A 16,545-nucleotide genomic window follows, 5' to 3' on the forward strand; every position below is an offset into this window, starting at 1 on the left:
TGAATATTAATTGTAATTTTGTAACTATATACTTTCTCATTTCTTATAATAAAATAAAAATAAGCTTGTATCTTTGAAATAAGTAATTATCTTTGCAATTTCATTATAAGACGAATGATTATTGTTTAAAATCCTTTTTGGGACGAGGTGAAAGGAATTCGCAAAGAATGGATACCGCGGCGTTAATAAACCCGCATAGCGATCGTGGCGCAGTTGTGCGTCTATTTTCTGCTGTGTCGGGGACCCGAGTTCAAGCCCCGATCAGATCTGATTTTTATTCGATCGTTATCTCTCGGAAGGCAAACCAATGAGAGTATCTTGTCCAGAAAAATCCCTCTAATTAAGCCGTTCGAAACCGGCGTTAAACTGTAGGTTCCATATATTTGTATAAGTTGTAGAAAGCGCGCATCACAGAAATACGCTGAGGGATCGCCTACGATCGTTATGGAGTTGGCACTATAAAAAGAATAAACCCGCCCCTAAGTAATGAAAAATTGTTTATTAAAGACAATAAATTTCATTACAATAAAGTAAATTCGCACAACCGTCAGAAAAGGCACATAATGAATTTGATTCTTGGCGAATCAACGGACATGGAAATGGTACGTTTACAACAAAGCACGCGTAACACACAAAACCAAAGGGATACTACAGGATTAAGGCGTCGATAACAGGTACGACGTTGGAGCTACGCGTATCTTTGATGTCGGTACCATTATTATAAAATGGCATATGAAAAAAATGATTACTATCTAAAAAGTTTGTTCGAGGTGATACTTTGTCTTACACAGCTTCTGCAATCGGGAGATTCCCTCCTCGCGATTATCACCGTATTTAGTCTCCCACGCGTCGAACAACATGTTATAATATCTTGATGCCTCGAAGTACTGCAGGTATTCGTGGCTGGTGGTGGTGGGAAAGATCTTTTCGAAATTTCCCAACTGCGTCAACTCGTCCTCGTAGGTAATCAAGTGTCTTACATCATCGGGCGTAAGATCCTCGATTATTTCATCAAGATAATACTCCCTATTTTTTAGGTTCGCATACAAGGACTGCTTATGTCGTTCCTGGTAGCTAAGGGTAGCTCGGTACAGTTTGTAATTTTGGCATACCGGATCTAACTGATATCTTTGGGCTAGTTTCTTCGCCTCCTCCGCCGGTATGCACGTGGGCAGTTGGTATCCGGCCATATTAAAGAGATTTCTAATGAGGGGCCCCTTGACCGCGATGTCGAGAGGCGAGGAAGACTGTAGAGATGGCGATATATTCACTTCGAGTAACCACGGTCTCCGGTTCTCATCCAGGATAATATCGATGCCAAAAAGCTCATAGCAACAATACCTTGAGATTTAACAAAATGCGTCACATGAAAGACATTCAAATGAGCAAAATCATATTAATTACATTTTAATATACAAAAATGTAGCATTCTAAATTTTTTTTAACGTTAAAATTTTATTTTCTTTATTATTTAAGTAAAAATTTAAAAAAACACAAAAATAAAAAAGATATAGTTTATTTTATAAACAAGCAAATCAAATAGTTTTAAAATTATCTTTTTACCTCGAAGTTGTATTGGCCCTCGTTAGAGTAGTGATAGAAGATTCGCCGGCAATCATCGTCTTGATCGCTATGTCCTTTATTGATTCCCATATCTTGGCAACGTTCACGTTTTCTTGCTCGAGGTAAGACCACAAGGTTTTCAGGGTCCACTTGTGACCGGTGCTGGAGTCCGCGCAGTCGTTGCTGGTATAAGTCGCGCTGGTCTTGTTGATGCTGTAGTTGGTGAGATGCATGAAACGATCGCTGAGGTAGTTGATGTCGTCGTTGTACTTGACGGATGCGAAGCGCACGAGGCCGTCCGGATATATGTAAACCTTGAGCGGATTGAAGCTGGTGACGAACACATAGAGTCGCAGGTCGAACTTCGCGCCACGTATCAGCATCGGTCGCGACAAATACTGCTGCACGACAACGGCGCGTTTCTTTGGTATCTGGGACCAGCGATGGACAACGCGGATTCCAGTGCCGCGGGCGGACGCCGGCGGCTTGATGATCCACTTCTCCTTCCCGCCGTTCTTCTCCCACACCTGGCGGAATATACGGAGATCCTGAGGTAGCACATAGGTGCGCGGCACGAAGCCGAATTCCCGTTTGCTGTGCTTTATCATCATCCGGCTGAGATTGCGCCACAGCCGGTCCTTCCGTCCGATCTGGAAAGTACCGGGGAAGTGGTTGACCTTCTGCGACTCCTTCAGTCCCTTATAGGCGATGGACTTCATGTGCTTGCCCCAAGTGCCGCACCAATACCGGCACTTCTTCATCAATCGATAACCGGAATTCGCGACGGTACGACGCACCAACATCGGTGTTATCGTGGTGAGGTGCCACTTGAGATGTTTCGTCACTTCGTACGGCAGCGCGGAGCTGGAGTTGCTGTCGAACGACTGGAAGGCGATGTAAGGCGGCACATTGTCGAATAAGCTCCTACGTAAAGGCTGCTTGCTCCGTTTGTCACCGTCGATCGACAGCAGGTCCCCGTCGACATCAAGGTCAGGCACGCTCTCTTCATCGTACTGAGTCTCGGCGCCATCAGTGCTGCTAGCGATGCTACTTGTTTCGTGCTGATTATACACGATCACTTCCATCTCGAATAGCCTGCAACACACGCGGGAAACAAAGGGTTTGTCGTGACTATGCAATTTTGACATTTCGAGCGATTGCATATCATTGAACATTCTAGTTTCAGCTAACGGCATCAACAAATTGCAATTTCTCAATTGCAGAATCATGTCGATTCGTTCTTGTTAATGTAAACATCTTTAAATAATTAAAGTACCAACGAATACGGTATATACAGAATACCGTTATTTAACATCTCTAAGGAATTATTACAGATGAACATACGTATTACGGTCTGTCAAATATCAAAAGACACGGTAGTGTCTCGCGTCAAGTAAACGCGCAGCGCGAGACCACCGTACATTTACGCAAGTACGCGACTTGCGAGCATCTGAGATTATCAGATCTCAATAATGATTTAACCAATCGAGTTCTAATTATGTTCAATCGAAAGCTTGAGTTTGATTTATAAAAAAAAGTTTTCATTTTTTTCTATATGCTCTACGAGCGGAGATATAGCGACGCAAAGTCCAAAATGTAAATTTTTCATTTAAGATACGTCGTCGCCCTTTGTCGAATACACGAATTCAACACGAGAGGGCTCTTTTAAGATTTACCTGTGCCAATTTCTTATAAAATATATACTGCATATTGATGTGATGATAAATAGCTGTCATTCGTGGTATGATTGCTTTGCGAGAGTAAAAAATACATAAATATCAAGTATTATAAATTGTACAACTAATAATAATCCCTTTTTAAAAAAGTCATGTAGATCCAAGAAGTACGCGTTTTGTCATCTCTTTTCCGCCTGATTGATCGGTCGAGTCCGCGACGAGTTTCACGGCGATGATGTGACAGTTCAGTGGTTCATGGTTAATTAAAGACACGTGCGAGGTTAGTACCGAGTCAGTTGTGTTTCTGTACGTATAATTATATCGTGAAGAGAAATATGGCTGTGCCAAATTTGGAGATTAGTATAACGTACTGTGTGTTTTATAATCAGATAAGTATATTACACAAAATTTTCATTTTTTTTTTAATAAGTATTCTGAGATAAGATAATACTTTGTGTCGTGTTTTATTTTTAGTGTAAAAAAAAAGAGAAAAAAACACTTTATTTATAATTAAACCAGAAGAAAAATATTAAAAATAGTTAAGAAAAAATAAGAAGGAAGAGTAAGAAGAAAAGTAAAATAAAGTAAATCATTTACACATGTACATAAATTATAATTAATGATGTATGCTAGACTAGAAAAAGTGTTATTGTCAAATTAAGAGAGAAAGAGGGAAGGTGAGAAAGCAAAAGGAAGAAAGAGAGAAAGAAAGAGAGAGAGAGAGAGAGAGAGAGAGAGAGAGAGAGAGAGAGAGAAAGAGAGAGAGAAAAGGAAGAAATAAGGAGAAATATCACGTGGTAAATGCAGAAAATTATCATTTTTTTTTATGAAAGAATAATTATTTTGAGATAAGTCAATACTTTGTGTCATGTTTTATTTTTAGTTATATATTAAAAGAAAAAAGAAGAAACACTGTATTTGAAGTTAAAGTGGAATAAAAGAAGAATATAAAAAAAAAGAAAGAGTAAGTAAGGAGACAAAAGAGACAGATAAAAAAAAAATTAAAAATAGTTAAGAAAAATTAAAAAAAAGAAAATAAAAATAGTAAAATAAAGTAAGTCATATACACATGTATATAAATTATATATTGTGTAATAATACAGTGTAATAATACAGAGTGTTGTAAAAAATAATTTCTGAATTAGGCTCACAATTGCAGAAAATATCGAATTTTTACAATACACAGAGTGTTGTAAAAAATAATTTCTGCAATAGGCAGACAGTTGCAGAAAATATCGAATTTTTACAATACACAGAGTGTTGTAAAAAATAATTTCTGCAATAGGCTGACAATTGCAGAAAATATCGAATTTTTACAATACACAGAGCATTGTAAAAAATAATTACTGCAATAGGCTGACAATTGCAGAAAATATCGAATTTTTACAATACACAGTGTTGCAGAAAATATCGAATTTTTACAATACTAGACCACAACATTGCGCGCGCTTCGCGCGCGCCACTTAGCATTTTTATATTGAACATTGCACTTTTTTTTCTTCTGTAATATTACTCTCACACACTTTATCATATTTAATGCCCTTCTCTATCTCACGCTCTTTCTCCCACTCTCTAAATTATTAATTATAATATTAATGATATTAATTATATTATTTTCATATTGTTCAATATTACTCTTACACTTTACTTTCTTATTTAATCCTCTTCTTTATCTCTCACGCTCTCCCACTCTCCTCCCTCCACCCCTCTCTCACTCACTAAACACAAATTAGTGATTATATTATATTTTCATGTTTCTTAATATCACTCTTACATACTTTATCTCCATACTTAATCCCCTTTAAATAAATTAAAAATTATAATATATTATATGTAATGTTACCTGTTAATTTTCAATCAATTTTCAAAACTTTCACTTTCTGGCGAACTCTTTAGAAAATTATTGTACGCGTCCGGAACTATAGGAAAACTGTGTTAAAATAAATAGAATTCTCGATATTCGATTAGCATTTCCCGTCAACCCTCAAAATTCAAGTTTTCCAGAAAATATAATTGTTTAAAAAATGTTTTAATTAATTATATCACCTGAATTCTATAGCAAATTATTGTACGCGTCCGGAACTATGTGAGAATTACGTTAAAATAAATAGATCAGTCGATATTTGATTAGCATTTCAGGTCTAGCTTTAAAAATTCAAGTTTTCCGGGCAAAATAATTGTTTAAAAGATGTTTTAATTAATTATATTACCAAAACTCTTTAGAAAATTATTGTACGCGTCTGAAACTATATGAGAACTGCGTTAAAATAAATAAAACTGTCGATATTCGATTAGCATTTCACGTCTAGTCCTCAAAAATCAAGTTTTCCGGGAAAAATAACTGTTTAAACAATGTTTTAATTAATTAAAACACCGTATCTTTTTAAAAAACTATTGTACGCGTCCAAAACTATATGAAAAATGCGTTTAAATAAATAGAACTGTTGATATTCGATTAGCATTTCACGTCTAGCTCTCAAAATTCAAGTTTTTCGGGTAAAATAATTGTTTAAAAAATGTTTTAATTAATTATATTACCGGAACTCTTTAGAAACTTATTGTACGCGTCCGGAACTATATGAGAATTGCGTTAAAATAAATAGAACTGTCGATATTTGAACAGCATCTCACCTTTAGCCCTCAAAAGTCAAGTTTTTCGGGCAAAATAATTGTTTAAAAAATGTTTTAATTAATTATAACACCGTAACTTTTTAAAAAACTCTTGTAGGCGTCCAGAACTATATAAGAATTACGTTAAAATACATAGATCTGTCGATATTCGATTAGAATTTCAGGCCTAGCCCTAAAATACAAGTTTTTCGGGCAAAATAATTGTTTAAAAAATGTTCTAATTAATTATTTCACCTGAACTTTATAAAAACATATTGTACGCGTCCCGAACTATATGAGAATTACATTCAAATAAATAGATCTGTCGATATTCGATTAGCACTTGTCGTGTAGCCTTAGAAATTCAAGTTTTTCAGGCATAATAATTGTTTAAAAAATGTTCTAATTAATTATATCACCGGAACTTTATAGAAACATATTGTACGCGTCCCGAACTATATGAGAATTACGTTAAAATAATTAGATCTGTCGATATTCGATTAGCACTTGTCGTGTAGCCTTAGAAATTCAAGTTTTTCAAGCATAATAATTGTTTAAAAAATGTTCTAATTAATTATATCACCGGAACTTTATAGAAACATATTGTACGCGTCCCGAACTATATGAGAATTACGTTAAAATAATTAGATCTGTCGATATTCGATTAGCACTTGTCGTGTAGCCTTAGAAATTCAAGTTTTTCAAGCAAAATAATTGTTTAAAAAATGTTCTAATTAATTATATCACCGGAACTTTACAGAAACATATTGTACGCGTCCCGAACTATATGAGAATTACGTTAAAATAATAAGATCTGTCGATATTCGATTAGCACTTGTCGTGTAGCCTTAGAAATTCAAGTTTTTCAAGCAAAATAATTGTTTAAAAAATGTTCTAATTAATTATATCACCTGAATTTTATACAAACGTATTGTACGCGTCCCGAACTATATGAGAATTACGTTAAAATAATTAGATCTGTCGATATTCGATTAGCACTTGTCGTGTAGCCTTAGAAATTCAAGTTTTTCAAGCAAAATAATTGTTTAAAAAATGTTTCAATTAATTATATCACCTGAACTTTATAGAAACATATTGTACGCGTCCCGAACTATATGAGAATTACGTTAAAATACATAGATCTGTCGATATTCGATTAGCACTTGTCGTGTAGCCTCAAAAATTCAAGTTTTTTGGGCAAAATAATTGTTTAAAAAATGTTTTAATTAATTATATCACCTGAACTTTATAGAAACATATTGTAAGCGTCCCGAACTATATGAGAATTACGTTAAAATAAATAGATTTGTCGATATTCGATTAGCACTTGTCGTGTAGCCTCAAAAATTCAAGTTTTTCAAGCATAATAATTGTTTAAAAAATGTTCTAATTAATTATATCACCGGAACTTTACAGAAACATATTGTACGCGTCCCGAACTATATGAGAATTACGTTCAAATAAATAGATCTGTCGATATTCAAATAGCACTTGACGTGTAGCCTTAGAAATTCAAGTTTTTCAAGCAAAATAATTGTTTAAAAAATGTTCTAATTAATTATATCACCGGAACTTTACAGAAACATATTGTACGCGTCCCGAACTATATGAGAATTACGTTAAAATAAATAGATCTGTCGATATTCGATTAGCACTTGATGTGTAACCTTAGAAATTCAAGTTTTCCGGGCAAAATAATTGTTTAAAAGATGTTTTAATTAATTATATTACCAAAACTCTTTAGAAAATTATTGTACGCGTCTGAAACTATATGAGAACTGCGTTAAAATAAATAAAACTGTCGATATTCGATTAGCATTTCACGTCTAGTCCTCAAAAATCAAGTTTTCCGGGAAAAATAACTGTTTAAACAATGTTTTAATTAATTAAAACACCGTATCTTTTTAAAAAACTATTGTACGCGTCCAAAACTATATGAAAAATGCGTTTAAATAAATAGAACTGTTGATATTCGATTAGCATTTCACGTCTAGCTCTCAAAATTCAAGTTTTTCGGGTAAAATAATTGTTTAAAAAATGTTTTAATTAATTATATTACCGGAACTCTTTAGAAACTTATTGTACGCGTCCGGAACTATATGAGAATTGCGTTAAAATAAATAGAACTGTCGATATTTGAACAGCATCTCACCTTTAGCCCTCAAAAGTCAAATTTTTCGGGCAAAATAATTGTTTAAAAAATGTTTTAATTAATTATAACACCGTAACTTTTTAAAAAACTCTTGTAGGCGTCCAGAACTATATAAGAATTACGTTAAAATACATAGATCTGTCGATATTCGATTAGAATTTCAGGCCTAGCCCTAAAATACAAGTTTTTCGGGCAAAATAATTGTTTAAAAAATGTTCTAATTAATTATTTCACCTGAACTTTATAAAAACATATTGTACGCGTCCCGAACTATATGAGAATTACATTCAAATAAATAGATCTGTCGATATTCGATTAGCACTTGTCGTGTAGCCTTAGAAATTCAAGTTTTTCAGGCATAATAATTGTTTAAAAAATGTTCTAATTAATTATATCACCGGAACTTTATAGAAACATATTGTACGCGTCCCGAACTATATGAGAATTACGTTAAAATAATTAGATCTGTCGATATTCGATTAGCACTTGTCGTGTAGCCTTAAAAATTCAAGTTTTTCAAGCATAATAATTGTTTAAAAAATGTTCTAATTAATTATATCACCGGAACTTTATAGAAACATATTGTACGCGTCCCGAACTATATGAGAATTACGTTAAAATAATTAGATCTGTCGATATTCGATTAGCACTTGTCGTGTAGCCTTAGAAATTCAAGTTTTTCAAGCAAAATAATTGTTTAAAAAATGTTCTAATTAATTATATCACCGGAACTTTACAGAAACATATTGTACGCGTCCCGAACTATATGAGAATTACGTTAAAATAATAAGATCTGTCGATATTCGATTAGCACTTGTCGTGTAGCCTTAGAAATTCAAGTTTTTCAAGCAAAATAATTGTTTAAAAAATGTTCTAATTAATTATATCACCTGAATTTTATACAAACGTATTGTACGCGTCCCGAACTATATGAGAATTACGTTAAAATAATTAGATCTGTCGATATTCGATTAGCACTTGTCGTGTAGCCTTAGAAATTCAAGTTTTTCAAGCAAAATAATTGTTTAAAAAATGTTTCAATTAATTATATCACCTGAACTTTATAGAAACATATTGTACGCGTCCCGAACTATATGAGAATTACGTTAAAATACATAGATCTGTCGATATTCGATTAGCACTTGTCGTGTAGCCTCAAAAATTCAAGTTTTTCAAGCATAATAATTGTTTAAAAAATGTTCTAATTAATTATATCACCGGAACTTTACAGAAACATATTGTACGCGTCCCGAACTATATGAGAATTACGTTCAAATAAATAGATCTGTCGATATTCAAATAGCACTTGACGTGTAGCCTTAGAAATTCAAGTTTTTCAAGCAAAATAATTGTTTAAAAAATGTTCTAATTAATTATATCACCGGAACTTTACAGAAACATATTGTACGCGTCCCGAACTATATGAGAATTACGTTAAAATACATAGATCTGTCGATATTCGATTAGCACTTGTCGTGTAGCCTCAAAAATTCAAGTTTTTTGGGCAAAATAATTGTTTAAAAAATGTTTTAATTAATTATATCACCTGAACTTTATAGAAACATATTGTAAGCGTCCCGAACTATATGAGAATTACGTTAAAATAATTAGATCTGTCGATATTCGATTAGCACTTGTCGTGTAGCCTTAGAAATTCAAGTTTTTCAAGCAAAATAATTGTTTAAATAATGTTCTAATTAATTATATCACCGGAACTTTACAGAAACATATTGTACGCGTCCCGAACTATATGAGAATTACGTTCAAATAAATAGATCTGTCAATATTCGATTAGCACTTGTCGTGTAGCCTTAGAAATTCAAGTTTTTCAAGCAAAATAATTGTTTAAAAAATGTTTTAATTAATTATATCACCTGAACTTTATAGAAACATATTGTAAGCGTCCCGAACTATATGAGAATTACGTTAAAATAATTAGATCTGTTGATATTCGATTAGCACTTGTCGTGTAGCCTTAGAAATTCAAGTTTTTCAAGCAAAATAATTGTTTAAAAAATGTTCTAATTAATTATATCACCGGAACTTTACAGAAACATATTGTACGCGTCCCGAACTATATGAGAATTACGTTCAAATAAATAGATCTGTCGATATTCGATTAGCACTTGTCGTGTAGCCTTAGAAATTCAAGTTTTTCAAGCAAAATAATTGTTTAAAAAATGTTCTAATTAATTATATCACCGGAACTTTACAGAAACATATTGTACGCGTCCCGAACTATATGAGAATTACGTTCAAATAAATAGATCTGTCGATATTCGATTAGCACTTGTCGTGTAGCCTTAGAAATTCAAGTTTTTCAAGCAAAATAATTGTTTAAAAAATGTTCTAATTAATTATATCACCGGAACTTTACAGAAACATATTGTACGCGTCCCGAACTATATGAGAATTTCGTTAAAATAAATAGATCTGTCAATATTCGAATAGCACTTGACGTGTAGCCTTAGAAATTCAAGTTTTTCGGGCAAAAGAATTGTTTAAAAAATGTTTTAATTAATTATAACATCTGAACTCTATAGAAACATATTGTACGCGTCCCGAACTATATGAAAACTGCGTTAAAATAAATAAATCTGTCGATATTCTATTAGCACTTCACGTCTAGCCTTCAAAATTCAAGTTTTCCGGGCAAAATAATTGTTTAAAAAATGTTTTAATTAATTATATCACTTGAACTCTATAGAAACATATTGTACGCGTCCCGAACTATATGAGAATTACGTTCAAATAAATAGATCTGTCGATGTTCGATTAGCACTTGTCGTGTAGCCTTAGAACTTCAAGTTTTTCAAGCAAAATAATTGTTTAAAAAATGTTTTAATTAATTATATCACCTGAACTTTATAGAAACATATTGTAAGCATCTCGAACTATATGAGAATTACGTTAAAATAATTAGATCTGTCGATATTCGATTAGCACTTGTCGTGTAGCCTTAGAAATTCAAGTTTTTCAAGCAAAATAATTGTTTAAAAAATGTTCTAATTAATTATATCACCGGAACTTTACAGAAACATATTGTACGCGTCCCGAACTATATGAGAATTACGTTCAAATAAATAGATCTGTCGATATTCGATTAGCACTTGTCGTGTAGCCTTAGAAATTCAAGTTTTTCAAGCAAAATAATTGTTTAAAAAATGTTCTAATTAATTATATCACCGGAACTTTACAGAAACATATTGTACGCGTCCCGAACTATATGAGAATTACGTTAAAATAAATAGATCTGTCAATATTCGAATAGCACTTGACGTGTAGCCTTAGAAATTCAAGTTTTTCGGGCAAAAGAATTGTTTAAAAAATGTTTTAATTAATTATAACATCTGAACTCTATAGAAACATATTGTACGCGTCTCGAACTATATGAAAACTGCGTTAAAATAAATAAATCTGTCGATATTCTATTAGCATTTCACGTCTAGCCTTCAAAATTCAAGTTTTCCGGGCAAAATAATTGTTTAAAAAATGTTTTAATTAATTATATCACTTGAACTTTATAGAAACATATTGTACGCGTCCCGAACTATATGAGAATTACGTTAAAATAAATAGATCTGTCGATATTCGATTAGCACTTGATGTGTAACCTTAGAAATTCAAGTTTTTCGGGCAAAATAATTGTTTAAAAAATGTTTTAATTAATTATAACATCTGAACTCTATAGAAACATATTGTACGCGTCCCGAACTATATGAAAACTGCGTTAAAATAAATAAATCTGTCGATATTCAATTAGCACTTCACGTCCAGCTTTCAAAATTCAAGTTTTCCGGGCAAAATAATTTTTAAAAAAATGTTTTTATTAATTACAACACCATAACTTTTTTAAAAACTATTGACACACGTTTAATCGGCATCGCGGAAAAGCGACAACAATACTTCGAGAGATGCGAGTATTGATGCCATGCCCTTTTTTAGAAAGGATTCTTACTTCTCCCCCCCCCCCCTTTCTCTCTTTCTCTCTCTCTCTCTCTTTCTCTTCCTCTCGTATATTTTTTATTTGGCTCTTTTTTCTTTTTCCTTGATTTCTTGTAATTATTTCAATCAGCTATCAAAAGTGACAGTTTGACAGCTGAAAATGACACGAAGTAGTTTGACAGCTAGAAATGACACGAAGTGAAGACAGTCACAACGCACTTAACAATTTTATAGCGAGACAGCCAATCAGCATCTCGGAAAAGCGGCAACAATAAATTCGATTCGATTTAACATCTCCTTTTTTAGATAGGACACAGAGCATTGTAAAAATTATTTTCTGCAATAGGCTGACCATTGCAGAAAATATCGAAATTTTACAATACACAAAGCATTGTAAAAATTATTTTCTGCAATAGGCTGACCATTGCAGAAAATATCGAATTTTTACAATACACAGAGCATTGTAAAAATTATTTTCTGCAATAGGCTGACCATTGCAGAAAATATCGAATTTTTACAATACACAGAGCATTGTAAAAATTATTTTCTGCAATAGGCTGACCATTGCAGAAAATATCGAATTTTTACAATACACAGAGTGTTGCAGAAAATATCGAATTTTTACAATACACAGAGGATTGTAAAAAATAATTTTTGCAATAGGCTGACAATTGCAGAAAATATCGAATTTTTACAATACACAGAGCATTGTAAAAATTATTTCCTGCAATAGGCTGACCATTGCAGAAAATATCGAATTTTTACAATACACAGAGCATTGTAAAAATTATTTTCTGCAATAGGCTGACAATTGCAGAAAATATCGAATTTTTACAATATACAGAGCGTTGTAAAAATTAATTTCTGCAATAAGCTGACAATTGCAGAAAATATCGAATTTTTACAATACTTTGACAAGAGAACCTTTTACGAGATATATCGAAAAACCGCAAAAATCGCCTCAACTTTGAAGGGTGGTTTCACCCCTTCAAATCGTTTTTGGGCACCAACTAAAAATTTCTAAATTCATGTATTCACTCCCTCTACATTTATGCCAAGTTTGATTAAAATCTGAATTTTCGAGTTCGCGAGGTTCTCTTGTTAGGCAAATTCTATAAAATCTATTAAAAAATTATTTAAAAAATAAAAATGTTACGAATAATAACAGATTATAAAGCAAAAACTGATAGATAAGAAAATAATACCCAAGCCACATTAATCGCATTCTTGTGTATATATTTATTGATATCAATAACATAGTCTTAAAAATATAAAGAAAATGCGAGCCGGGCACGCCAAGTTTTTGCTTTACTATAATCCCGTTGGTTGATTTTATTCATTTAATTATTTAATGTTTTTTTTAATATACTTGGCTAATTGTATCGATCTTAAATTTATTTTTAAAAGCACGCGTTTATGTACTTGGTCTATCTTTTTTTCGTTTCAAGGTTGACACATACTTGACGCATTTACTTAATATCATTCTTTTTGTAGAAAAGACAATAAGATAATAAAACGATAGAATTATAAGACAGTTTATCTAATATAATAATTTTTTTTCTTAGAGACGCACAAACATTTGGCGCCTTTTTTTAAAAAGGTAATTTTGTTTGGATTACGATTTACTGCGATTGATAGAAAACATATGTATATCGATATATAATATTATCGCTATAAAATTTTAGCACACTCTATGTTATTGTTAATAATTCATAACTTTTCTTTACTTTTCATAAAATATATATGGAATTGTGATATATTCTTTTATTTTTGATTACGAAAGTATTAAGCAAGTTGCTAAAAAATAATTATTAACAAAAATTATAATCTTTCTTATTATAATTACATAAATTTTGTTATAGATATTATTCATATTAAAATATCAATTTTTTAAATAGACAAATATCGTATGAATCATATATACGTATAGTTTAAAAAACAATATATTTTTATTAGGTAGTAATTATTGTTTATCTGATGTTGATTCGTTTATCTGTTTATGAAACTGTAATATTTCTCGAGAAATAACTTTTTCAAATTTTACTTTTACAAATATCCAAAAACCCAAAGAAAAAAATATGAGCCAAATTAATTGACAACAAAGAGGTCAAAGTTGAGATAACAAAAAATTTTTAACGCACTTTTTCCAATTATAAAGCTCTTTCTGCTGACGCTACTTACTTACATTTGTTGCAAAAAATTTGTTAGTTTATAATTACAATTTGTAATTTCACATTTGCAGGCTCAATAAAGAATTTGTATGTAATCTCATGTTTAATTTCTGCAAGAATATTGTTAATATATCATTCTCTTATTGTCAGACATATATGATTCTTTAGTGTCTAGCACACAATTTGAAATTGATTTTTTTGTCAATACATATAATTTTTACTTATTTGAGAAATTTATTTATAATTGTGGTTTATAATTATTTTTTTGTACAATTTACAATTTTATTGAGTATTTCCATAACTAAAAATAAGAAAATATATCACAATTCCATATTTTACATAATAAATGAAACTATTAGTAAAAATATAAAGTGTACTAAAACTTTTTTGAGCAATAGTGTATAATTATTATATTAAAAAATTACAATCAAAACATCGTCATCATTATAAGGTGACTTTGTACGGAAATTTTTCACCGAGCAGTTCACAAAGTGCGATCAATTTCCATAGGGGCATAATTAAATAGCATCGTAGTAGCAGCTGCTCTTATATGTTATAAATATATTGTCAGATATATATAGCCACAGATTATTGGTAATACCAAACAAGCAGCTGCAGGTAAAGTCGATTTACTTATTATAGTAGAGAACGAGATTGCAGAATGACATGTAAAACTCGATTAAAATTTAATTTCTTCGGCAGCCATGTTAGCCTAAATAAAATTTTCCTGAGAAACATGTTCTCTCCATAACTTATCGTTGCCTTCTATCTGGAATTCAATGTAAACAACTTCACAATGTAGAGAACATTCAACTCTTTCAATATATTCAACATAAACAACTTTGCAGTGCAGAAACCTACCGTTATTCAAAATTTTCATGAATTTTTCATCAATCATTGTGAAGAAAAAGTATTATTACAAAAATTTTACAAACAAAACATATTTTGGACGTTTTTGGTCCAATTGTGTATTTGATAAAAATATTGAATTAAAAATTTAATAAAATATTTAAAAAATCTGTCAAATTTAATTTAACTTTCTTAACTCTTTCGCGTACGTTTGATAAAAAAAATCGCACGGTAAGAACGTCGAAACATGATACAAATTGTAAACGATCGCCAAATGCTGCAAACGTAAAGCGATAAAATGTTCTTATCGCATTGACAATTACATCGCTAAGCAATTTCTGCATAACAATAGCGGCCACGAGTGAGCCTGATCCGTCCGGATTGAATAACGATGCTCCGCGATCGCATCAAAGTGCATCAACGCGTGACATAAGCGTCTTGATGCGCGTGTCAGAAAATTGAGCATGTACAACCACGAAAGAGATTTGTATGAAAGGAAAAGTACATACCAATCTGTATTGTTCAAATGCCAGCAGCTGCCAGCATTATGACGACTCGGCCACAAACACCTGAAACATAACAATTGATTCGCGAATTATTGTAATTGTCGAGAGATCGTTATGGGATTCTTAAGATATTCCTCCGTACTTTCATTGGTAACGACGATTAACGTTTCCATGTAGCAAGGGAATTTGCGGGAAAAACATTTCGAGAAACGCACGCAAAAACACGGAGATAATAATGTTGATCTTAAAAAGCACGGTCCGCCGGTGTGTAATTGCGAAATTGTTAGGCTGTAAGCACCGCGAAAAAATAACGGGAGCATTTACACCATAGCAATTATTTACGTTTCGATAAACCATTACAAATAACTCAATTCAAAGATCTTTGTCCTCGATTCTTGCACAACTGACGTGCACTGCATTTCTCAATTTCGAGCACATCTGATTTTTTACTTTTAAATATTTTATATATGAAATATTTATATTCCATCAGTATATCTTGTATTATTTTTATATTACGTTGCTCTCAAAATTATTTATGTTTTCTTACTAAAAATTAAGCATGCAAACTTTATAAATCACACAATTTATTGAATCAAAATATTGAGCAACATAGCTTCCATAAAAGGGAGGTGAATACCGATATTAATAATAAGCTGCGCGTCTGCTCTCTCACTGCTTAACAATGCCAAAAATGTGCCAATTATGAAAAGAGACACTCTTCAGAAACTAATACATTTTACAATTATTATTAGATTAAGAGACAAACAAAGACATTGGAAAGATGGCTCTCTATGTGACTCGCTTTAATCACTCAATTATTTTACACACACACATACACACACAAAATTTTAATTCTATTTTAAATAATATTTTGTTAATAATTCAAATTATATTATGTCTTGTTACATTTAAAGTACGCGAATCAACTGACTTGTATTTCTCAATAATTGCAAGTGCAATCATTCGCATGCAAGTAGCGCGCCTGTCAATCGCATTGGGCTTGAGAACTGGTACACGTCCGTTCGCGTGCGAAACGATTGATATATTTTACCGTGCAATCGTATTTTCAAAGG

At 31.9% G+C, this 16,545-nt stretch overlaps 1 protein-coding gene across 6 annotated transcripts in view; it reads right to left on the reverse strand.

Moving 5' to 3' along the window:
• Positions 1-480: 480 nt before the first annotated feature.
• The window catches only part of LOC105834028 (tubulin polyglutamylase TTLL4), a 201,703-nt gene continuing 185,638 nt past the window's right edge, over positions 481-16,545 (reverse strand). For all 6 annotated transcript variants that reach the window (XM_036283555.1, XM_036283556.1, XM_036283557.1 and 3 more), the window contains 3 exons: positions 15,476-15,535; positions 1,564-2,658; positions 481-1,341 (listed from right to left, as the gene is read on the reverse strand). In XM_036283555.1, coding sequence (XP_036139448.1) covers positions 753-1,341; positions 1,564-2,648 — 1,674 coding nt within the window. In that variant the 5' untranslated portion in view covers positions 2,649-2,658; positions 15,476-15,535 and the 3' untranslated portion in view covers positions 481-752. The remainder of the gene's footprint in view (positions 1,342-1,563; positions 2,659-15,475; positions 15,536-16,545) is intronic.

The sequence above is a fragment of the Monomorium pharaonis genome, chromosome 2 (genome assembly GCF_013373865.1).
Source record: "Monomorium pharaonis isolate MP-MQ-018 chromosome 2, ASM1337386v2, whole genome shotgun sequence".
Classification (NCBI taxonomy): Eukaryota; Metazoa; Arthropoda; class Insecta; order Hymenoptera; family Formicidae; genus Monomorium; species Monomorium pharaonis.